The 23,145-nt window shown below is 49.6% G+C and overlaps 10 protein-coding genes across 10 annotated transcripts; 5 read left to right on the top strand and 5 right to left on the bottom strand.

The window, feature by feature from the left end:
• Positions 1-305: 305 nt before the first annotated feature.
• Positions 306-1,939, top strand: VE01_09208 (uncharacterized protein). The gene is made up of 2 exons (XM_018278624.2): positions 306-391; positions 453-1,939. Exons 1-2 carry the CDS (start codon positions 350-352, stop codon positions 1,866-1,868), a joined length of 1,458 nt encoding a protein of 485 aa, XP_018126868.1. The 5' UTR covers positions 306-349; the 3' UTR covers positions 1,869-1,939.
• Positions 1,940-2,024: 85 nt separating this feature from the next.
• VE01_09207 (uncharacterized protein) lies at positions 2,025-4,647 on the bottom strand (the record flags this gene model as incomplete). The annotated part of the gene is made up of 4 exons (XM_018278623.1): positions 2,025-4,168; positions 4,239-4,323; positions 4,373-4,455; positions 4,506-4,647. 4 exons carry the CDS (start codon positions 4,645-4,647, stop codon positions 2,025-2,027), a joined length of 2,454 nt encoding a protein of 817 aa, XP_018126852.1.
• Positions 4,648-5,465: 818 nt separating this feature from the next.
• On the bottom strand, positions 5,466-7,595 carry VE01_09206 (uncharacterized protein; the record flags this gene model as incomplete). The annotated part of the gene is made up of 9 exons (XM_018278622.1): positions 5,466-5,642; positions 5,710-5,814; positions 5,881-6,611; positions 6,704-6,744; positions 6,797-6,838; positions 6,889-7,012; positions 7,135-7,395; positions 7,451-7,524; positions 7,579-7,595. 9 exons carry the CDS (start codon positions 7,593-7,595, stop codon positions 5,466-5,468), a joined length of 1,572 nt encoding a protein of 523 aa, XP_018126851.1.
• Positions 7,596-8,024: 429 nt separating this feature from the next.
• On the top strand, positions 8,025-10,265 carry VE01_09205 (uncharacterized protein). The gene is made up of 2 exons (XM_018278621.2): positions 8,025-8,504; positions 8,576-10,265. The coding sequence occupies exons 1-2, from the start codon at positions 8,336-8,338 to the stop codon at positions 10,228-10,230; spliced, it is 1,824 nt and encodes a 607-aa protein (XP_018126850.1). The 5' UTR covers positions 8,025-8,335; the 3' UTR covers positions 10,231-10,265.
• On the bottom strand, positions 10,263-12,594 carry VE01_09204 (uncharacterized protein). Its single transcript, XM_018278620.2, has 6 exons — positions 12,194-12,594; positions 11,786-12,094; positions 11,353-11,724; positions 11,214-11,294; positions 10,565-11,164; positions 10,263-10,494 (listed from the first exon to the last, which is right to left on the bottom strand). Exons 1-6 carry the CDS (start codon positions 12,469-12,471, stop codon positions 10,311-10,313), a joined length of 1,824 nt encoding a protein of 607 aa, XP_018126849.2. The 5' UTR covers positions 12,472-12,594; the 3' UTR covers positions 10,263-10,310.
• Positions 12,595-12,730: 136 nt separating this feature from the next.
• VE01_09203 (uncharacterized protein) lies at positions 12,731-14,888 on the top strand. The gene has a single exon (XM_018278619.2). It carries the CDS (start codon positions 13,081-13,083, stop codon positions 14,029-14,031), a length of 951 nt encoding a protein of 316 aa, XP_018126867.1. The 5' UTR covers positions 12,731-13,080; the 3' UTR covers positions 14,032-14,888.
• Positions 14,061-14,942, bottom strand: VE01_09202 (uncharacterized protein; the record flags this gene model as incomplete). Its single annotated transcript, XM_018278618.1, has 3 exons — positions 14,061-14,076; positions 14,117-14,434; positions 14,728-14,942. 3 exons carry the CDS (start codon positions 14,940-14,942, stop codon positions 14,061-14,063), a joined length of 549 nt encoding a protein of 182 aa, XP_018126866.1.
• Positions 14,943-16,231: 1,289 nt separating this feature from the next.
• Positions 16,232-19,114, top strand: VE01_09201 (uncharacterized protein). The gene is made up of 3 exons (XM_018278617.2): positions 16,232-17,364; positions 17,417-18,081; positions 18,131-19,114. The coding sequence occupies exons 1-3, from the start codon at positions 17,264-17,266 to the stop codon at positions 19,024-19,026; spliced, it is 1,662 nt and encodes a 553-aa protein (XP_018126854.1). The 5' UTR covers positions 16,232-17,263; the 3' UTR covers positions 19,027-19,114.
• A 5-nt stretch (positions 19,115-19,119) lies between these two features.
• VE01_09200 (uncharacterized protein) lies at positions 19,120-20,381 on the bottom strand. Its single transcript, XM_018278616.2, has 3 exons — positions 19,779-20,381; positions 19,600-19,723; positions 19,120-19,547 (listed from the first exon to the last, which is right to left on the bottom strand). The coding sequence occupies exons 1-3, from the start codon at positions 20,223-20,225 to the stop codon at positions 19,489-19,491; spliced, it is 630 nt and encodes a 209-aa protein (XP_018126853.1). The 5' UTR covers positions 20,226-20,381; the 3' UTR covers positions 19,120-19,488.
• Positions 20,382-20,521: 140 nt separating this feature from the next.
• Positions 20,522-23,100, top strand: VE01_09199 (uncharacterized protein). The gene has a single exon (XM_018278615.2). It carries the CDS (start codon positions 20,727-20,729, stop codon positions 22,404-22,406), a length of 1,680 nt encoding a protein of 559 aa, XP_018126912.1. The 5' UTR covers positions 20,522-20,726; the 3' UTR covers positions 22,407-23,100.
• The last annotated feature ends 45 nt before the right edge of the window (positions 23,101-23,145 follow it).

The following is a 23,145-nucleotide window of genomic DNA, read 5'->3' as shown; positions in this document are numbered from 1 at the left end:
AACGTGGCAGCAAGGTTCAACTTCCGCCGATATCGATATCTCTAGCCCAGAGCTTTCGTCCACAGTATGGGACAAGGACATTCCTTCTTCGAGCACCGATCATTCGGAGATGAAGATATTTGCGCTGAGGGCGGTGTTACGCTGCGGGCGGAACTAGGATCTCGATCCTTTTCCAAGATGACGCACCACGTCGTTAATTTGGGCCAATCTAAACTATGATCTATTCAAGTAACTGCAACCCCGCGTTGGATTAAAGAGACGTCGTAATCCCGATAATAAGCACAGCCTGAAATAAAACCCATTAATATTCTTCCTCAAAGTGAACACTCAATTTGGTCTCATTACAAAGATGGCTCAAAATTTCCAAACCAAGCTTTTTATCAACAACGAGGTCAGTGCATACTCGCCATTACCATTGCTTGCATATAGTCTAATACCTACAATTTCTCTAGTATGTGTCTGCTAAATCTGGCACTTACGTGGTTGTTCGTAATCCCGTTGATGACTCGATCGTCACGGATGCGGTACACTCTGGTGGCGAAGAGGACGTAAACGATGCTGTCGCTGCAGCACAAGCAGCCTTCAAAGGCCCATGGAGCATAATGCCCGGTTCTGAGAGGGCCAAATGCATGCTAAAACTTGCTGACCTTTTGGATGAAAATTTCGAGAGTCTGATGAAGCTAGAAACTATTGCAATGGGCCAACCGGTAGCACTGGCCGCTCCCTTGGGCAGTCTCATGGGTTCTACCTGGCGCCATTATGCTGGGTATTGCGATAAGATTCCCGGAGAACTAGTTCCCGAGGGCGATGACAAGACGTACAAGCTGATCCGGTACGACCCTCTCGGAGTATGCGCTGGTATTGCGGCATGGAATGCTACACTCTACATGCTTTGTATGAAAATCGCACCAGCGGTTGCTGCTGGGAATACATTCATCTTCAAATCCTCGGAAAAATCACCTCTGGGCTCACTTCCGGTTGGGGAATTGATTGTCCAAGCTGGGTTTCCTCCTGGCGTTATCAACCTGCTGAGTGGTGATGGTTCTACAGGAGCCCTCATGGCATCGCACATGGGCATCAAGAAGATTAGTTACACCGGATCCGTCTCATCCGGCAGGAAAGTACAAATCGCGGCAACGAATAGTAATCTCAAGCGCGTTACTCTAGAACTTGGTGGTAAATCCCCGTCAATCATTTTCAAAGACGCCGATCTCGAGAATGCACTTGTTCACTCCTCCCAAAACTTCCTTTTCAACTCCGGTCAAGTCTGCATTGCTGCAACACGGATTTTGGTTCAGGAAGAGATTGCCGAGGAGTTTACTAAGGGCTTGAAGGCCCGATTCGACATGTTCAAAGGGGCACTTGGAGACCCTGCGCTTCCGTCAACGTTTCTAGGTCCCTTAGCAGACACTGCACAAAAGGACCGAGTTGTGTCATTCTTTGAGCAAGCGAAGAAGGACGGTGTTGAGTTTCTCGCTGGCGGAAAGTCGAAGGGGAATTACATCGAGCCAACAATCATGAATAACCCTCCTCTTGAATCTTCGGTTTGGAGGGATGAAATATTCGGCCCGGCTCTAGCAATTCGAACCTTTAAAACCGTGGAGGAAGCAATTGAACTCGCGAACGATACAACTTATGGACTAGCTGCTTACTTGTTCACGAGGGATATCCCGCTAGCTCTAAGGGTCAGCAAGTTGATTGAGGCTGGGACTGTATCAATCAACGCGAGCATTGGGGGAAACATCGACATGCCTTTCGGAGGGTGGAAAGAGAGTGGGAATGGAGGAAGAGAAGGTGGCCGTGCTGGTCTAATGAGTTATCTGGAAGCAAAGTCCATTACCATCAACATGCAAGGTGGTACAGGTTAAGAAAATAGTCAGGCAAATGTTATTTGTTGAGATTCTATAATGGAATCGGATACAATGCTACACAAAAGGAGTTTAAAGTTACATAGCTAAATTAGTATGCAGGAGTTTTGAACAGTAGTTTCATGATTGTATAAGTTACTGAAAAGAGAAAGGGGACTAAAGTATCTCAGTTCGTAATCGAGATCCTACGAGGATAGTCCCCTCCTTATTCTCAATCCGAAGACCTTTGGCTATTCCGCTTGCATTCACACTTACAACAAGCCCATTTAGGTCCCATGTGAAGTCGACTAGTCCACCACCTCTCAGTCGCAGTCCTTTAACAGACCCACCGCCCCATCTCGTAGGAATAGCTGGTCCCAATACCACTGTCCGATTCTCCACTGCATTGCCATTCGGCAAATCCACAACCAGCATGCTTAGCATTGCTCCCACAATCCCGAAGTTGGCATCGATTTGGAAAGGCGGATTCTGTCCGCTGTACATACTCAAGCCATTCGAGGCAAAATTCTCATCAATCGCATATCTGAGCTCAAAATAAGCCTCATCGGTATTATTCAATCTGGCCCAGCAAGCTGATCGCCAGACTTTCTCCCAACCTGCGTTTGCGTCGGCATATCCTGGTCCTCTTGAGTAAAGGGTTGTAGCCACAGCATCCTGAATAGTTGTGTTCGTGTATCCCCCAAGGAAGGAGGACATACTATAACCAGGGTACCATCCGACGAGATTAGAGAGGTGGCGATGGGTATCGTTCTCAAAGTCATAACCAAAAGAATCCGGGATCTTCCACTCTTTGACTTGGCCCCAGGTACCGATATGCAGGCCATTATCGAGAGTTTTCAGGGCGGTTGTGACGTTAGCAATGAACTCCTCCTCGGTATCTGGAAGCAAAGCCTCCGTTGACCTGATATCGGTCAAGAGCTGGTGAATTAGTTGCTGATAGTGCGTGCATGCGAATGTAGTAGGACCATGTTCCGCTGAGTTGCATGGGTTCACCACAAGGCTGCCGTCATTAAAGTATTTGTCTGGTTGAAGCTGGGAAAGCCAGAACTGGGCGACGCCTTTGAGGAGCGGGTATCCTTGATCTCGATACCAGGTAACGTTTTGCGAATAGGAGAAATGATCGGAGACATGCTGCATCATCCATGCGGCAGCGACTGGATAATTGGCCCATTGAGCATCCTCCTTCATGCCTGTGTGCCCGAAGATGTTCATTTCATCGTGCGTAACCCATCCTGGAGCCCCATATAGAAGCTGTGCGGTTTCGGTCCCTCGAGGCACCCAAGTATTCTGGATGTAGTTCCAGGTCGAGGCTTGGAGACGCCCCAGTCCAGTCTGATCAGCGCCCCAATGATTCATTTGGAAGTTGATATTGGAGTGATAGTCTGCACTCCATGCAGCTCCAATTGTCTCACTCCATCTCCCTGCTAGATTTGTAGGGAGGGAATTATCTCTCGAAGAGGAGATAAAGAGATGGCGTCCCAGCGCAAATATTGTAGATTCGAGATATGGGTCGCCTAGGCCGGAAGAGTTATACTGGCTAATAAGAACTGATGTTTCTAGACCGGATGACCCTGCAGAATCTGGAAGCTCCAAGGTGAATTGGCCCACCAAGTCATGGTAGTCTGTAATGTGGGCTCGTCGGAGTGTGCTTTCTGCCTTTGACGCTGCCGGTGACGTGACTGCTGAGATAATTGGATCAAGCAAAGAATGAGTGTCAATTGTATCGGATCCTGGAATTGCAAATGAGAAGTTGCTTTCGGCGTTGCCAGCCAGTTGGTCATAATTCGTAGCAGCACCAATTACGAGACTAAGTGTCCGAGTTTTAGAATCGGATGGTATAATTAGCGATGAGCCACTGCACAGAGGTCTCGTGTGAGCGCCGCGATGAAGCATGGATTTTCCTGTTCCAGTTATTAATTGGGCTTTCCCTTCGTACTGCATTCCTTGAGGAGGACCGGCCTGGGTAACGCCTGACAGAATAACAGAGGTGTCATTTCGTTCGCAAGATGCAGAATAGGGCGCAGATGTAAGCTGATTCTCCAGATAAATGGTAATATTGGGAAGAGCAGCGTTAGATGAAAGGCTGTAGACACAAATCTGATCGGGATAGGAACAATACACAGTTGATTTATAATCGTTCCCATTGTCTGCAGTATAGGCCGTAGTGTGGATGCCCGTGTTGAAATCGAGAGACCGATTGTAGCTGGTTGCAGAGCTCACGCCATTGATGACAACTGATAAATTGGCAAACACCTGGTAGCTTCCATAATTGTCTCCATTTCCAAGAAGCTGATCGACGTCTGGAATCTGTCAGCGCAGGCTACATAAAGACTAATAATGGAAGGCAAGGTTTCAGAATGGAGAGCTTACTTCCTGTGCCTTTCTGGAAGATTGAATCTCTAATTCCCGGAAGGTACTCATTAAGAGGGGATGTTGGGTTTCCGCCAGTGTATGTCTCATGGCAAATATTAGTTTGATCCTTATAAAGTGTTCATCACACTCACAGATGATTCGAATGGGCCACCGGACCAAAGCGAGTCAATGTTGAGAACCACTTTTTCTGCTCCGGGAGGACCAAATGGCATAGCTTGAATTCGTCAAAAATCTGAAAAACTGCCAAATTATTGACTCTCATACCTCCTAGCCTGCCATTTCCAACGGGGTACGTTTCTTTGATAAGATGTTGAAATGTGGCTGGAGTACTCGACCAGAACCCCTTGCCCGCAACCATTGGCAACGCAGCCGGGGAGAGCACAACCAGCCATGAAAATGACTTCATCATTACAGTAGTATTTCAGGCAGCGTGTAGAAGAGTAGCACGAAACGAACAAACAAGGCTACAGCGCAACCGAGTCAACTACAGCTCAGAAACCGACGCCTGGAGTTAAGGAAAATCTCAGCTCTTAGCTACATTACTAAAGATAAGCCCGAGGTGGAATCTACGAGTCTTTTATATTTCCACTTGAAGATCGTCGTCCGATACTACATACAGGACGACGTTGCATGTTGTGGGGGAAACGCGGGGCAGAGGAGACGGCGGCGGGGTTGTTCCGAAGCTTGTTATCATTGTTCCGAAATGGAAGGTGGGATAATTCTTCCGCCTGCTTTTTAAACATGTTGCATGCCCAGCGCGCGGCTATATCGGCATCTGTAGAGACTGTTTGGGGGGGTATATTAGCAGCATGGGCGTTGGTCAGAGTATAGTATGCATGAATTATTATTGCATGTTTCAATAAATAGTATAAAGCAGTGCAAAGCTGCTGGATTCAGCAGCCTAAACACCACCACTACTACTTGAAAAGTATAATATAATGTAGTACAAGTCAAAGTCGATCCGATGCCTTTAGTTGAAATACTCACACCTCATCCAAGTTATATCTACTCTAGCAATTGTGCTCGCGCGAAGCAATTGCCACCTGCTAGAGTATATTTTCCTCAGGATGATCCACCTGCAACGGTCCTAGCCGGAAGTGTGGTGACGACGAGGCAAGGGTGAGCGGGGAACTAAGGGCTTTATATCCTGTTAGCCACGCGCATTCTGATATACCCCGCACTAGAAAGTACCATACTATAGCTTCCAAAAAAGGTAACTCGCCATTAAACGCTCGAATGCTCTACGTGCTCTTTGTCCGTCTTGTTCGCAATCACCTCTGCTTCGACCTGCTGTGGGCTGTCACGTATGTGTCCAATACCTGCCTCCCTAGACAACTTCTTGAAATGTCGAGGTGCAACCTTTAAGCTGTAAAGTTCATCGAGTTTCTCAAATGAGATGCCCTTTCTAGTTGTTAGTTTCGAAAGACTTCATGTCCTGCGAATGGATATTAGAGACCGAATGACTTACTTTCGTCTCAGGGTACAGGTACCACCCTCCAATAGCTGCTATCAGTCCAGTCCCAAGGAAAATGAAGCCCACTTTTCCTCCAAGATTCCCTGCGTCTGGGTTTATCTTTAAGGTCGCAGTTAGCACCCAAGAACGGCTGCTCTAATAAGGCCAAGAAGTCTGTGGACTTACCATATAAGGGACAGTAAACTGCATGATCAATCCCCAACACGCGTTGGTGATCGTGATCAGACCTTGAGTTGCCCCGCGAAGCCGCATAGTTGCAATTTCAGATGCAAGGACGAACCCAGTAGCACCAATTGAAAGTTGGTAGATGATGGCCCACAGATAGATGAAAGCCACAATGCCATAACCTGCTTGGACCTGATTAGGCACACACCCCATAATTCCAATCATCAGTAACATGAAACATAGAACAAATTGAGGCCAAACTAGCAATACACGTCGTCCAAAGATCTCGGTAAGTGGGAACGCAGCCATGCTCGCTATAAGCATGACTACATACAGCGCAACCGAAGCATTGAAATAATTAGTAATCCCGATGAGTTCTAGGAAATATGTGGCATAACCAATCACGAAAGTCGCTCCAATCATTTGCTGTGCGCTGGCAGCAAAAATTGCAGTTAACGTGCGCTTGCGGTTTATGCCACGGAAGCATTCGGCTTCGGCGGATACATTAACACCTAAGATAGTGTTACGTTTAGCAGCAACACCGCCTTGCAACTCAGTTGTAATTCGTATCTCCTCTTCCATGCGGAGGACTTCTATGTCATAAAATGCTGAGTCGGCACCCTTGAAGCCATAGGCGCGGCGGAGGGCATTCTTGGCATCGGTGGTGCGATTCTGGCGAACGAGCCAGTATGGTGATTCAGGAAAAAAAGGCCAGACGACAGTAAGGATAACTATGAGTTTTGTTGTTAGTTTGATTATACTAATGGAAAGGAGCGAGCGCCGTAGGGGAATGTTCGGGGCTCCTCGATGTTGGATGACTTACGTGGGAATATATACATGGCAACGACAGGAAGCCACCACTGCCTTCAAAGTTAAAGTCAGCGTCATCCCTCAATCGTGTGCAACAGAGGCCTACCATTTACCGTCTATGCCGCTGCTTCCTTTCGATACCACGACGCTGAAGTCAATTAGCATTTTAGCAAAGTTCTTCGGTCTCGAGGAACGTACATGGCAAATTGTCCAAACACAATACTAGTGTTGAAGAAACAAAGAAAGAAGCCACGGAGTTCAGGACGACAGGTCTCGCCAATCCATAAAGGAGCTATAGTGAACATAATACCAATGGCAATACCTAGGCAGACTTGTTAATAATAGCTCGTCAATCGGTATGATGCACGAAGAGTAACCTACCATTAACACCACGTCCAGCTAAATGTACCTTCCAATCCTTAGATAGTTATTGAAGCAGGACACCGGCGACGGATATAATGGACGCAGCAAGGATCCCAGGTTTGCGTCCAAACTTCTCTAGCATAGGTGCAAAGATAAAAGTAGCCACGATTTCACACGCAGGAGCAATGGAGTTCCAGGCTGAAAGGTAATAAGCTGGGATCAAATGGCTCCCATCTGGTTGAAGAGTTCCGAACTGCTCTCGAAAAGCAGGCAGAGCAGCTAGCTGACCACCGGCTACGATATCAAAACCTTGCATTATGACACCAGTGGAAATCCAAAAAGCTATGTATAAGGTTAGTTATCAAACACGGGACTTGTAGTAACCATGTACACTCACCCCAGAAAGCGAAGCGTGATTGCGACCTGAGAATTTTCCATTTTTGCTCCGGATTGACGACTGAGTAGTCGACACTGCAATGAGACGGCGTTAATATTGTCACATAAAGGGGTTCGTTTTATGCGCACCCTTGAACCAGAGTCATCGCAACGAGGTTGAGTAATGTCTGATTTAGTTGTCTTAGTATCAGCAAGTTAGGAGTTTGAAGTTATGAGAGGATGGTCGCTGTCCGAGACTTAATAATTCAAGCATTAGAAGCTGATGATAGCGTTATTATAGGTAAATCATAGGACTTACTTGTTCCTGAGGAGTCCATGTATCATATTGTTTCCCCATGAACCCCAGACTTGGTCAAGTTAGCCATGCAGTCGGGTCTGGTAAGGTCAGCCAGTTCGCTGGGAAGAACGCGGGGTAAAAATTGGCTAAAGAAATGTGGGGTTGGCTATGACCTGGCGTAACGCCTAGAACGGCCCCATCGCCACAGTTCATTCATAGAATCCTGGGCCAGTGCGGAGATCTCGCGGAGAGAGATAAATCCTCCGCGAGGGCCCATAATTTTGAAAACGCGAGTCATCTTGACCTGTCCCATCGCGGAGCAACAGACGGCCACCGCGATGCAATTTCCAGTAGTAGCTTCTAGCTGAGTCGATTGAATACTCACGCACATTAGTTGATGCAGCAATACCAGCATCACGTGTATTGAGCTCAAGCCACTTACAATAGCTAGTCGAGTTCTAAATATTCACTATAAGCACCTACGTCTCTCCTTGAAGACTTCAGAGTAGATTAAGTTTAAAGGTCGAGGGGGCAGTTAGAGTATACTTCATTTTCAAGCGGCCGACATTTCATAGTGCTTTAAAAACGAGTCCTGGAAGGCGAGCCACTATGCCCCAGATACAGATCGAAGCAAAGACAGCAAATCGCATCTTGACAAACCTCCAAACCGTCCACTACAGCCGGCCAACGATCCATATTACCGCGCCCTGTTGGATAAACGATCCGTGTGCCCCAGGATATGATCCAGGTACTGGGCTATATCACGTCTTCTTCCAATGTAAGTGTCTCTACGCAATGCTTTGTCGCAACGAGTTATTCGTAGCTAATACAATTACTTTATTGCCATAGGTAATCCTTATGGCACTGAATGGGGAAACATGTCGTGGGTTCATGTAACTAGCAAAGACCTTCTAACCTGGAATAACATGCCAACCCAGCCCGCACTAAGTCCAGGTAAAGGGTATGATCAAGATGGGGTCTTTACGGGTTGCTTTGCTCCTGTTGCGAATGCAAATAACAAGCAACTGACGGTTTTCTATTCCTCCGTGTTCAAGTTGCCTTTTCATTGGAGCACGCTGCCATACCCACGGAATGCAGCAGGGTTGGGCATAGCAACATCGGATGATGGCGGATCAACATGGGCAAAATCACCCGATAATCCAATACTAAATGGGGAACCTCAAGATGTTGACGTGACAGGTTTTCGCGACCCGTATATTGCAAATTGGCCTGCTTTGGATCGACTTCGTGGGAAGAATGGGAAATCGCTTTATGGTCTTGTCTCTGGCGGTATCGCGGGTTTAGGTCCGACTACATTTCTGTATGAGATCCAGCCAGAAGCCTTAGGGCAATGGGACTATCTTGGTTCTTTGGTGGATTTATCAATCAGTTACCAGCCCTCTGAGAAGTGGGGTGGTAATTATGGTATCAATTGGGAATGCACTAATTTCATGACACTCGAATCCAACTCGGTATCGCGGGAGTTTCTCATCATTGGCGCAGAAGGGGAAGTTGAGCGTGATCACATTAACAATTCCATTTTCCCTGCGGCTACTTCCCCGAGGACAGTAAGGCAGCAGGTCTGGATGTCCGGCAACTTGGTTAAGAAAGGAGACAATATCAAGCTCCAATTCAAATTCGGCGGCATTCTCGACCATGGAAGTTACTATGCGGCAAACTCTTTCCTCGACCCTCTGTCGAATAAGCAGATAGTGCATGGTTGGATCCCCGAAGAGGATTGCACGGATGAACATGCTCGAAGAAAGGGATGGAATGGTGCTTTATCCATCCCACGCGAAGTGTTCCTTCTCTCGATCCCAAACGTCATTAGCGCACTCAGCAGCCAAATTTCTGAGATTACCTGCGTGGAACGTCAGTTAGAACCGAACGATTCCACAACATTACACACGCTAGGCATCAGACCCATCTCAGAAATGAGCCGTCTGCGCGATAATTGTTTCTGGTCCTATGAGAAGAATGAGACTTTCCTGCCTCGACCAAACTCAATACAGCATGAACATCTAGCCGTTACCTCGACCCCAACATGGGAGCTCCAAGCTACAATATCAGTAGCGACAGGTTGTGAAACTGTAGGATTTCACCTGCGCTACAGCAAAGACTTATCGATTCGCACCACTGTGTTTTTCTCTCTCCTCGCCGAAACGATCACCGTAGATCGCAGCGCCTCAACATCATACAAAGACATCAATAGATTCCCAGAGAAGGGACCCTTTACTCTCTTTAAAACCCGAGACCCATCTACGGGTGAGGAGGAACAAGAGCGACTTCGGATCCGTATCATCTCGGATGGAGACATTCTCGAAGTCTATGCCAATGATCGCTTTGCACTTGCAACAATGGTGTATACTTGTGATTATGAGGGCAATAATGGTATCGCTGCATTTGCAACGGGGTTGGACAACAGTGCAATATTCGAGAAGATTAGCCTCTGGGACGGATTAAATGGCATGGAACCGTTGGGCCAAGTACAGCTTAAAAATTAGAGTTTTAGAATAAATAATTAAGATATACCAAATCCCGTAGCTTTTCCTAGCAGCAGATTTTCATGGTGCCTTTCTTCCTACTACCCGGCTACAAGTTTCTCCATCAAATCGTTCCTTAGCAAAGACAAAGATGCGCTTCTCTCAATGACACGCTCATCAACATTTCTTATTAAGGCAAAACACTGGTATAGCTCCGGAGAACTACTGGCATACAAACAACTAGTGCTTGCAGCTTTCATAGCAGCCATAGTGTTCGTAAATATGCTATTATAAGGTTATTTTTATTTTTGGTAATAGATATTTGAGACTGCTGCGAAGGGATAACATCTCTTACCTTGCAAATATTGTCCACCTATTCACGATGCAGCCGTGGAAAGCGGCTATGATACTTGGCATGAGTTGAACATACGACGCAAAGAATTTTTGGCAATGATCAAGGAGTTGTCCATTCGCAATCCCATCTTCCATCACCTGGTATACTGCAGGCCAGTATATTGCAACCTTGCAGCAGTAATACTGCACGCGCAGGAAGTTACGGAGCGGACATTCATCTAGCGGAACTTCAAACGTCGTAGTGGCGAAATCTAGATGGAATCGAATTACTTCCGGTAGGTAGTTATACCACTCATCCAACTGTAATTCAAGCTCGACTGCGATTCCTGGCGCATAGCATATTGTTCCGTTTGCACCTCGTCCAATCGCAGTGTTACATCTGCGTAACATGCGTCTCATAGAAATCTCCGCGAGGAAATACGATTGGACTTTATTTATGTCTGCACTAGCTGTTGATGATACGCTTGAAGGAGACAATACTGCGAGAGGGGACCCAACCCCAATGTCATATTGGCATGTGTCGCTGCAGTCTGGAAGTCCGACGTGTTCATCTAGGGTCCATATGCCGCTATTTGCAACATCAAAATTCACGCCAAGCTCACTAAACGTTTTAGAAAACTGCAAGATTAGGTAGGAGTGACCAAGCTCACCTTTCGAGCAATAAAACAGCCCAATAAACTCGAACTGCCTGTTCGTGGGTCTCCGGAGTGCATTGCTCTATGCTAGCACAACTATAGTTTCAACATTAGTCCATACTAAGCGTCATCTATGCAGTATAAATGCACCTACCTTTTGAGAAGATTTTGTATCTTGGAGGACGCAATAAGGCAGTAGTTATGTGCCTGATAAGGCTTGAGAAGACAGCAGTGGTAGATGCTGATTAGAACTAAACATTTTACGCTAGTTAACTCGCAGTCTGACACGACTATTGGCAACATTGTCATTGCAGCCTCAAAGTACGAGCTGTGTGTGCTTTCGATGAGCTCGCCATTGGAAACAATTTCCTGGGCCAAGAGTCCAACTGCAGCCACTAGTAGGACAAGACATGAATTGGGAGATGGTGTCAACGGCCCGGATATGATGCTAAGGTACTGTTTAGAAAATCCAGGGCTTAGGATTGGATACCAGATATGGACGTTCTCAAAGAAAGCCGCTAGGGCGCTATAAACATGGGTATTAGGCCACATTATAAGTAAATATTCTAGAAAACGTAGTAGCTTACCTAGCAGCTTGGTGATGCTGGACAAAGCATAACCGAGAAGCGCCAGTAGCGCCCAGGGATGCCAAAGGAATCCTTTCTAGCCTAGTAAGCTCATCGACAATATCCTCTCCTAGGCCTAAGGCAGCCATCATGCGTCGCGTGTTGAGCAGTTTATATGGGGTATTTCCAAAATCAGTTAATTGTTCTCTTGTCGTCGTGGAATCCACTGCTCCGCTAGTTTCAGGTAGGGGCCTCGGCGAGGAGCTACCCTCAAGAATACTAGTTAGGTGATCGAGACGTTGACGGATGGTAGAAAGCTCAACTTCATATCTGCTAGCGTTACGTTAGCACTTGTTCTACTCGTGGAAGAAAGACACTAGTATTAAGCATATTTGCAAGAAGAGATTGGCAACCTAAGGGCTTTCATACCTAGTTTCTGGAGCTGCTACAGGCTGTGGGTAGTGGCAGTTGACGTTACGAGACTGGCAGTACGAGCATGAGGGCCTCTGGCTGTCACATTTTGTCCGTCTAGCACGGCATGTATTACACGCAATGGCTGATTTCTTTCTTGTCCTTGTTCGGAGGGTCGGTCGAGATCGTGGGGCCACAGGTTGCGACAGTGGTGGAGAAGAACAGCCTCGGGGACTAGTTGTATTGCTCCGCTGGCCATCATATTCATGGGGTGTATCCTGCTCCATCATTTTCATACTGAGGACTATCGGGGTTTGCTTCCGAGGTGAAGGGACAAATATTCTGCAGGACGAGAAGGCATCAGCGGGTAAAGGCAGGATGTCCGCGAGAAGTTAAATATACTGGTGTGGTAGACGACTGCCAAGCGGGGTTAATGTCTCCGAGCAGGGTTACCCCGCAGTGCCCCAAGTTTTGGATGTGGGGAAATGCCCCACCCACTCCTCACTTCGCGGAAATAGGGATGGTTGCTCCGATAACGATGAGATGTCCGGACGCTGTCGCGCTTCTCCCCCCTTCCAAGACGCCGGCTACAGAATTAGAATCCCCACACCAGCGCTGGTATGACTTCAAATCGGCTGCACTCGCGTCTTTCGTTGCGGTATCATGGAGTGGATTCACAGGATCCTCGTCTTTGCAACTTGCATCAGCGAAGTGCATGTGGTCATGTAAGTCAATGGCGGGCGACTCTCAGCCCACTTTCTGAAAAGTATAACTATCATCATTGAACTCCCCTTTCGACTTTCCTCTCCCATTCATATTCTCTCACACATCGAGTAAATTATCATCGAGTCCTCGCTGCTCTACAATTTACCATTCACCAAGAGACAACTCCTCTATTTACAAACATGTCAACCTCCGCCTTTCTTGATGGCGACTTGATGTCGGCTGCAGCGCAACGCAAGGTTGCGCGCAGTGCTCGAATTTCCAGCTGGGATCAATCCGGGCTGAACGAGGACGCCTTTATCGTCCAACCAGGCGAGACTGCCATTTTGTGTGATATTGAAGGCCCGGGCAAAATTACTCACTTGTGGTTTGTTCAGGCCTGTCGCCGCATTCTTGGTCCCGGACTGATCCCATACTCGAAATCGGGCGTTGCCATGATGGAGATCCACAATGCTCTGGGTCTGAACTACGAAGACAATGATCCAGATTATTACCGAAAAATTATCATCAAGATGTACTGGGATGACTCCGAGACGCCTAATGTCATAGCACCCATCGGAGATTTCTTCTGTTTGGGTCATTCTATGGCCGCCAATTTCCAGTCTACGCCATTTACCGTCAGTGTTAAGCCGTCGGAAGAGAAGAAATTCGGTGGAAATGCCGCGTTCAACTGCTATGTCCCTATGCCGTTCAACAAGCGTGCAAGAATCGAGATTGAAAACCAAGGCGAGAACGCCTACATCCAATACTTTTACATCGACTACGAGCTTCGTCCAGCTCCGTTCAATCCCTCAGAGATCCTCTACTTTCACGCACACTGGCGACGAGAGAACCCAACGAAAGGGTGGGCTGCACAAAACACACAAACGAACAGCCTCGAAACCCAAGTGCCTAACTTGGACGGCAAAGGCAACTATACCATTCTCGAAACCGAAGGAGCAGGCGCCTTCATCGGATGTAATCACTCTGTGCTGCATTTCCAAGGGACGTGGTGGGGCGAGGGCGATGACATGATCTTTATCGATGATGACACTTGGCCCCCAAGCATGCACGGCACCGGTGGTGAAGACTACTTTAGTCAGGGATGGGGCATGCAGAAGAATGCGTTCCCATTCGGCCGGATGAGGATATGACCCTTCAACCTCGTGGATCTCATGAGTCTCTACCTCATAAGTAGGCTTTATCACATCGTCGCCATGGAGCTCTGCTTTCTCATACTGTAAACCCGACTCATTATGCGTGATAGTTGTTTTTTGACCCCTTTTCCGAATGTAAAGAAGAAAGATGAGGATGAGCGCCAACACGGCAATGGAACCGACGACTGGGCCAGCTATCCAGGCTTTGCTCGTTGTTGATGAATGGGGTGTGTCGGGGTTATCGTTGGGGATACCATCGGGGATATCGTCGGGGATGCCATCGAGGATGTCATCGAGGGTGTCGTCGAGGATGTAGTCGAGGAGGAGGTGGTGGCGGTGGCGGTTGATGCGCGCTCTGGCGGTGAAGATGCTGAGCCTGTAGTTGATACGGATGCCGTTTCTGGAACGATATAAACAATTGTCGTTATTTTGCCATCTGTCATGGTGAGGGTGACCGTGGAAGTAGCAAGTGCTAAGTTGCAGTAACTAAGAACCTCTCCAAATTGTGGGAGAGGGGAGCTTTCATCCGATTTAAATCTATTTTCCGCAATACATTTCGTGCAGGCGTTATAACTTGTTATGAAAGCAGAATCCGGGCCGCAAAGTGCAGGCGACCTTACCATGGTCTGGGCCACAATACTAGCATTATCTAGCCATTATGTGAGAGATAATCGACAATTTGAGACTGGGGACTCATTGCAAATAGCATAGCAGACAGCTGGGGCGGTAACACCATCAGCAGGGAGCCCACCAGCAGCGGGGTTCTGGATAGTACCACCACCACTACCAGGGAGCTGGATGGTAACATCACCACTAAGAGGGCGCTTGGCGACAACATCACCACTATCAGGGAGCTGGGTCGTAACATCACCACCACCAGGGAGAGCACCAGGGAGGGGCTGAGACATCAGAGGTGAGTACAACTACACACCTATATCAGGGGATGACTATGAAGAGTGACCAGAAGAAGAAAATCTCCTAGTAGGTGACAACAGTAACCAAACTACTTGAATACGTGTCGTGGCTATTTCCTCAATATTTGGCAGTATATAGATAGATATTAGTTCCTCGGAGAAGGGTGGATATAGTTGATCTTTAAAGCTTGGAGAATCACAGCTGAATAGCCTTGCCGTAAATCCTATATATATCTTAAAATTCAATCCAACTATGTCTTAGGTAGGGTGCTTCGAGTGGTGTCAACTCGCATATTGTGGCTACACTAGTTATTGCCATAAACCTCACCGGTCGTAGCAATGCACCAGCCACAATTGCTGTGTATGGTGATAACTGGTTTAGTCACAATATGGGAGGTGCAACCCTACGAAATATTAGACATGTCTGCATAATGTTTAGTCCCAGAAAGGGAGTAGTAGACAATGATTGAGTGCCAAATGAAGAGTCGTGGGCTCAGAATGCGCGCCCAGCAATGTGGCAGACAGTTCTGAAAGGTATGGTATGACAAAGCGACGCACTCGTTGGCGGCCAGATGGCGATAGCGACGGCCATGGGGATTGCACGCGTCCGCCACGGGGGTTGTAGCGGCGACGGTACCCCTTTTACGGCAAGCAACCTATTATTTTCATGAGATAAACTCTTGAGAGCCAATGGGTTGTAAGATGCTAGGAACAACCGACAGGAGCGGCCTGGTACCTGCCACGACGGATCACGGCACTTAATAAGGTGAGCGACGAAAAACCGTGAGATCTATCCCGGTTCTCGTGCGAGCCTTTGGGAGCCTTGCACAATCAAACTTTATCCTTGCTGTACCTGTCAAGCAATCTATCTCGTGATAGCCGTCATCGTGCAGCGCAAACACTGCTGTGGGTTCAAAGCGGGCCACTAGGGAGCATCCGTCTCACCTCCCACGGCAGCGTTTCATGGCATTCGGATCGGATAGATCACGACGATGTTTATGCGACGAAACGAATAGAGTTTGCGCTGGGCGGCAAGATAATCTCAAATAGATCAGTCATCAGACTTCCGACATCAGACGTCAGACTTGCCAGGAACTTCACACGTGGAGAACCAGGCACCGGCCGAAGCCACGACCTCATTGGGGAAACAAGACGCTATTTCGTCTAACAAGGCCCCAATGAGCAAACCAACAACTCCCAACAATTCCCAAAATAACCAAATACCAAATAACCAAAGAACCAAAATAACACCAGCAATTCCCCTTACTCCATTCAGTACCGTCCTCAAGGAGTGGGTTTGAATATTGGCCCTTGGCTTGTCTCGTTGCTACCCTAGTGGTCGTGATTGACCGTGATACAGCGGTCTCGCGAATTCAACTGGACCGCGAAGCGCCCATCCCAAGCCACGAGTGGACTGACCCATGCAACATCAGATCCTCGTCCCACCAGGGACCATTCTCCTCGTCCCATATAGTTCATGTACTCTTGAACCTCCTCTGCTCTTCTCTTGACATGACATGACCCCATTGATGATTTATTTCTTGCTCTCGACGATATCGATTCCGTATCTTTCGGCTCCCGCTATTCGAACAACAATCGCCTTCCCCTTTCGTGCGCATTGACAGCATCTTCGAGACCCCAGCTGCCGCTGCAACCCCAAACACTCGGCACGCTGCCAGACCGAACTTCTCATACACTCCACGTCTCATCGCCTGGCGCACACACCCCTTCACGACCTTGATGAACCACGATCTATACCCACATACAGAATTTTTCGATTGATCTCTTGCGAATGCTACAGCGCGAAACCTTGGCTTAGGAACATCCGAGTAAACGGCCAGTCACGGCGTTGCGCCAGGGTCGCAAGACGGGACAAGCCTGTCAGGAAGAGCAGCAAAGAGGGTTTCCGAGGAACCCCATGCGCGGACCCCTCCATCGCCGTAGACTATACCATATCCCGTGTCTCAAGATAGTATTGGTCCTGATTTAGCCCCGTAACCAACTGGCCGCGGTCCCGAAACTTGTGACAGGAACCTTTATTATCAGACGCCCTCCCCGTTGGTCGCATCTTTCTTGAATCTTGGTGATACCGGCGATATTTTGGGTTTCGTGGGCCAGTGTTTACATTCTTTGTCCTTTACTTCGTCGACCCCAGTGGTCTTATTCTTAATCGCCAAGGAGTGCCTTGATAGTCGCTCTCTAGGTCGATTCTGATTTCTCAACTATACTTTTTGGATACCCTGAACATACTCAGGGAGCAGTCGCTGGACGACATTAATACGAAACGACAGAGCAAGATATAGAACGCAGTAATTATGGGGTTTTTGGAAGCTGTGAAGAATCAGCTGTGGGGGACGAAGTTGGTCTTCAACGTCTTGTTCCATGGCGGTCACATCGGCTTATTCGCCTTGGGATGGTGAGTAGTTTTCCTCTGGCGTGGGAGTTGAGTAGCATCTAACGTTTTACAGGTACAAGCAATCAATGGACGAAAGGTTAGCGGGGCTGAATACATTGACATACTCGGTGTGGTTATCACGAGGCGCGGGTCTCGTTCTATCGGTCGATGGGGCCATGATTCTGTTACCGATGTGCAGGAACATATTACGATGGGTCAGACCAAAGGTCCGGTTCCTGCCTCTCGACGAGTCGCAATGGTTCCATCGCCAGGTCGCATACTCGATGCTGGTATACACGGTCATCCACGTCTCGGCCCATTACGTGAACTTCTTCAACGTCGAAAAGACACAGATTCGTCCCGTTACCGCAATCCAGATCCATTACGCTCAAGCCGGTGGTATCACAGGACATATCATGCTCCTCTGCATGCTTCTTATGTACACAACTGCACATGCGAAGATTCGCCAACAATCTTTTGAGACCTTTTGGTATACGCACCATCTATTTATCCCGTTTTTGCTTGGATTATATACGCATGCGACTGGATGCTTTGTGCGAGACACCGCGGATCCTTTCTCTCCATTTGCCGGAAAAGACTTCTGGGACCACTGCGTTGGGTACGAAGGATGGAGATGGGAGCTTTGGGGAGGCGGCCTCTACTTCGCTGAGCGCCTCTACCGTGAGATTCGTGCGAGAAGAGAGACGGAGATCATCCGCGTCATTCGCCATCCATATGGTAAGTAATACAATCGTTCATTACCAAGTTCCTACTAACGCCTTATCAGACGCCATGGAGATCCAATTCAAGAAGCCATCGATGAAGTACAAGGCAGGCCAATGGCTCTTCCTTCAAGTTCCTTCAGTGTCCCGCCAGCAATGGCATCCCTTTACCATCACCTCCTGCCCATTCGACCCCTACATCTCCGTCCACGTCCGCCAAGTCGGTGATTTCACCCGCGCCCTCGGAGACGCCCTCGGCGCCGGTCCCGCCCAAGCCAAACTCTACGACGGCGTCGATCCCAACGGCATGTACGAAGTCGCCCTCCAAAACGGACAACAGATGCCGAAGCTCCGCATCGACGGCCCCTACGGTGCTCCCGCCGAAGATGTCTTCGACAACGAAATCGCCGTCCTCATCGGAACCGGTATCGGTGTCACCCCCTGGGCTGCCATCCTCAAGAACATCTGGCATCTCCGCAACAGCCCAAACCCGCCAAAGCGTCTGCGCCGTGTCGAGTTCATCTGGGTCTGCAAAGACACCACTAGTTTCGAGTGGTTCCAAACCCTGCTGTCCTCGCTCGAGGCTCAGTCCTTCGAGGCTGCTAGCATCCCAGGCTCCTCTGGCACCGAGTTCCTGCGCATCCACACCTACCTTACACAGCGCCTCGACGCAGATACCGCACAGAACATCGTGCTTAACAGTGTTGGCTCTGACGTTGACCCGCTCACTGAGCTCAAGACACGCACGAACTTCGGGCGTCCCGACTTTCACCGCCTGTTGACGGGGATGCGTGAGGGTATTATGGACCGCACGTATATGAGTGGGCTGGAGGGCACGATGAGGACGGATGTCGGGGTGTACTTCTGCGGACCGAGTGCGGCGGCTAGGGGGATCAAGAAGGCGTGTAAGGAGGTTACGACGCCGGATGTTAACTTCTCGTTTTGGAAGGAGCATTTTTAAGCGATCTATTTTGTTATTGTCGAGCGTGCTCTATGCGTGCGAGCTATTTAGCACGGTATATGAAATAAAGCTACGTCCAATCATGAAATTTGACTGTTTTTGACATTTTGATTGGTATTATGTATAACTATGTATGTTCGTTTATCTCCATCAGCAATAGCAATGCTTCATCAAAGCATGTAGCTGTAATATATCGACACCGTCCTGGCCTTTTGATGTTGGATGCGCCAATTCAAAAGCAAAGCAACCAAGCCAATACGCCCGCACCTAGCTGGACGGTCCTCTGAAGCGACTCTTATTTCCTCCAAGAAGTCTTCTCGTCTTCCCCAGCTCTGTCAAAGAGCTGAGCCATCCACGCTTCTGTCCCCTGACCTTGGTAGCATACTTCACATCACAACCTCTCCAGCCATCCATTCACCCCCAGCTCTTGCGCATTTCATTGCATCCATTAACAGAACCCACTCAATTAGTGTGGTGCATAAGCGCCATCACGGATTTAAGCGCCTTAACCACCTCCTCATCTGCAAAGTAGTCAGCATATATACCCACACAACGCCAAAGATCGCCACTTACGGTGTTCTTTTTTCTTCGAAAACTTGTCTTCCGAGTGAAACACATGCTCCTGCCTCGTCCTGAACCGTTTCACAGCCCTCTCCTCGTCTTTTGCAAGCGACATATTGGACCATTGAGCGAAGAACTATGAGATTTGTCAGAAAAGTGCAATGGCAGATAAGACGTAACGAAGTCCTCACATTAGCAAGCGCCTTGAACTCCTCGTTGAGATTTGCCTCAACATCGTTCGCCCTGCTCAAAGCGGCGTAGTACTCCGTTTCCAACCCCTCCCAGTCAAACTGGGGAAGCACGTGCGGATCAACCTTTTCCTTTTCACGGTGCGCCTCCTTAGGTCCATCATCTGAATTCTCAGAGCTGCCATCGTCGCTCTCCTGGCTTGGGCTCTGCGGCACTGGGTATTGAGATGGCAGGCTGGGCGCGGGGCCGAGGGGAGGAGTTTGAGCAGACTCCGCCCTGGTGCGAGGGGTGGCTGGTGTCATCAGTTGGCCTGGGGTTTTGGGTTTCTGGGCGGTTGGAGGGGATTCTTTGTTCTTGGGATCGGGTTGGGATGCTTGGACATATGGCTCCTTGTTGGCATCGTACTGCGTTTCCTCTACTTGGATTGTGGGGCTCTCATCCTGGGCCATTGTGATGTGGGTTGGGGTTTGTTTTTCTGGAGTTGAGAAAGTAGCAAAGCTGATACCGGCTTGGAAGACCAGGTAATTGGTTGGTAGCTTCACATTCAGAATTATTTATTCTCAAGTCTTGATCTTATGGTGATATGTCGTGGTGATTGACCTTGCAGTTCTATTTATATGTGAGCCTCGCAGCGAGGCTATTGATAGGCAGGTACACACGCCGTATCACGTGCAGATAAGATAAGATTAATCGACCCAGGTTACCATCGTGACTACCTTCAGACGATGCGTGAACGACCCATAGTCTCCGAATCTCCAAGCAACTGAAAGACACACCTCAAAGCCGAATATATCAGCTCCGAAACACCATATATAACGATGCTATCTCCTCGCTGAAACTCAATCACATCGCAGGCTGTGCCTATCGACATACCTACAAGGCCCGACACCGCCTATCTCCTCATCCCACCTCGAGCACATCCCAAGGCTTCACATCCGCAAACCTACAAAATGGACGGCAAAATTCACTGCGACATCTGCTTCCGCCCCGGCAGCCGCAAACTCCCCTTCCTCTGCGCCACCGACGCCCGAAACCAACTCTACGAGTCCCGCCTCCGCCACGCCGAAGTGCTCCTCCAAAACGACGCCCTAAGCCAGAAAATCGCAGCCCTCACCACCGAAGACCCCTCGTCCTCCTCCCCCTCCGAGGGGAAAGAACACACCTATAACCCCCCCTCCACCGAACCCCCCACAGATGACCGCACCCCCGAACAACTCGCACTCGCCCTCTCCGTCACCCTCTCCGAGCGCGACGCCTCCGCAGCACGCACAGCTGAAATAATCCTCAAAGCCGACACCCTGCGCCTCTCCCTCACGCATGCGCGCGCCTCCATCGCAGCCCGCAAAGCCGCCCTAGCAGCACGGCAGCGGGCTCTCGAAAAAGCGCGGAACGGCCTCGCAGCCCGGCAACAAAGAGCTTTGGACGACCTTGCTAAGGCGTCGAAGATGAGTACCTATCGCTGGAACCACGCGCATGCTTTGACGGTGCAAGCAAGGGCGTTTCTGTGTTACCAGGCTGCGGAACTTTATGGACTGCAGAGGGTGAGGGTTAGGGGCGGGGCGGGGGCGGACGAGTATACAATTGGAGGGGTGAGAATTGTGGATTTGAGATATATGAATAATGCGTCGGCGACGCTGATTAGCACAAGCCTTGGACATGTGGCGAATCTTCTCGTGCTGGTGAGTCGGTATCTCTCTGTCCGGTTACCGGCCGAGATCACGCTGCCGCACGCGGATTACCCGCTCCCTACTATCTTTTCGGTAGCCTCGTCTTACACCGATAAACCGGTTCCGTTTCCTGGCACCCCAGCCCAGACACCTTCACCGAGCGCGAGTCGTCTACTAACAGCCCATGGACGCTCGCGCACACCGCCGCCGCTGGATAGGAATATGCCCCGCCCGCGACCGCTGTTCGTCAAGACCCCGCTGCCGAGGCTAGCAAAGGAGGATCCGGGGGCTTATACGACGTTTGTAGAAGCCACGGCACTGTTAGCGTACGACGTGGCTTGGTTATGCAAGTCTCAGGGCATAGAACTCGGCTCCGGGGCAGTGAGTAAAGAAAAAGGCGTCCCCTTCGAAGACATGACAGCCATAGGGAAAAACCTCTATAACCTCCTCATTGGAGGCAGGGCGCCGCCGGCGGCGCCCTCGGCGGCGGGGGTGCCTACCGTGGCGAGCGGGGATAGTGGGAGTGAGGGGCTTGGGTTGGGGAGGTATAGTCATGGGGCTAGGCATTCGAATTTGGTGGGGAAGGGGGGGGAGGAGCTGGTGAGGGGGTTTAGGTTGTTGGGGCCGGTGAAGATGGCGGATAGGCTGAGGAGGGATTTGTTGGCTGAGGTTGTGGGGGCGGGGTGGGAGATGGTGGAGGGGGAGGTGGACGAGGAGCAAGCGGATAAGGGTGGTAAGGGGGACAAGGGGGGTAACGAGGGAGAGAGGGGCGCTGGCGGGAGCACCAGCAATGTTGGTAGCTCTAGAGATGGTGAGGGTGAAGGGGAGGGGGAAGCTCGTGGTCCGGGCCTTTTGGGGGAGAGCTTTGCTAGCCTTGAGCGCTCACCTGAAGCTTCTACACGCACCGACGCGAAGCGCGGCTCTAACGGGTGGATGAAGCTTAAACCGCGACCATCGACCTAGAACCAGCTCAGGAGAAGGTGCGGTCGCTCGTGATAGCGGGCGCGCATATATCTCTACTGGATGTACCATACATCCGTTTATACATACCATTTTACCACCCCCTTCCTCTACATCTTTTATTACACCTTAATCAGCCCCCCCGCCTTTTTTCTATCCCCAGCCCTACGGAACCTTACATCTTCCCCCGCGGGCAACCGCATCTAGATGCGTTCTCGTGCGCTGGATGAAGATTATCCAGGCTTTGAGCAGTGTTTGTACGTGATATCGAGAGGGTGCGGTGAGGAAGAGAGGTGTAGTGGGATAGGTAGGTACAGGTGCGGGATCGAGGTGCGTGCGGGAAGGAGGTGCAGTATGCAGCAGCTGCGTCTGGGAGTGTGTTACAGCGGTGGTCGTGATGGAGGGGCTTGAGGGTTCTCGACGCGTCGGTGGACAAACCGGTGAGTGAGTGAATCGCATCGCAACACGAGGAAGCGAAACAGCTACCCGGAGAGCTATGCCAAGCTCCTCCTCCTTCTACACAAACACCGGCTATCGACGTGAGATCGCCAGGAGCTCTCTCTCTCTCTCTCTCCTGTATCTCCCCGGGTCCAAACGCGCACCCGAGGCTGGAGGCTGGGAAGGGCGTGCGTCACTGAGTGGACGAGAGAGGGATGCGTGGTGGAGGGGAGGTTGGAGGTACCTGGGTGGATGCGGGTGTGTGGTGGGGGGGTGGGGTGGGGGGACGGTGATAGGGGGGTGG

This window comes from Pseudogymnoascus verrucosus, assembly GCF_001662655.1.
Source record: "Pseudogymnoascus verrucosus strain UAMH 10579 unplaced genomic scaffold scaffold_52, whole genome shotgun sequence".
NCBI lineage: Eukaryota > Fungi > Ascomycota > Leotiomycetes > Thelebolales > Thelebolaceae > Pseudogymnoascus > Pseudogymnoascus verrucosus.
Note: the sequence above shows the minus strand (reverse complement) of the source record. Positions and strands in the feature narration are given on the sequence as shown.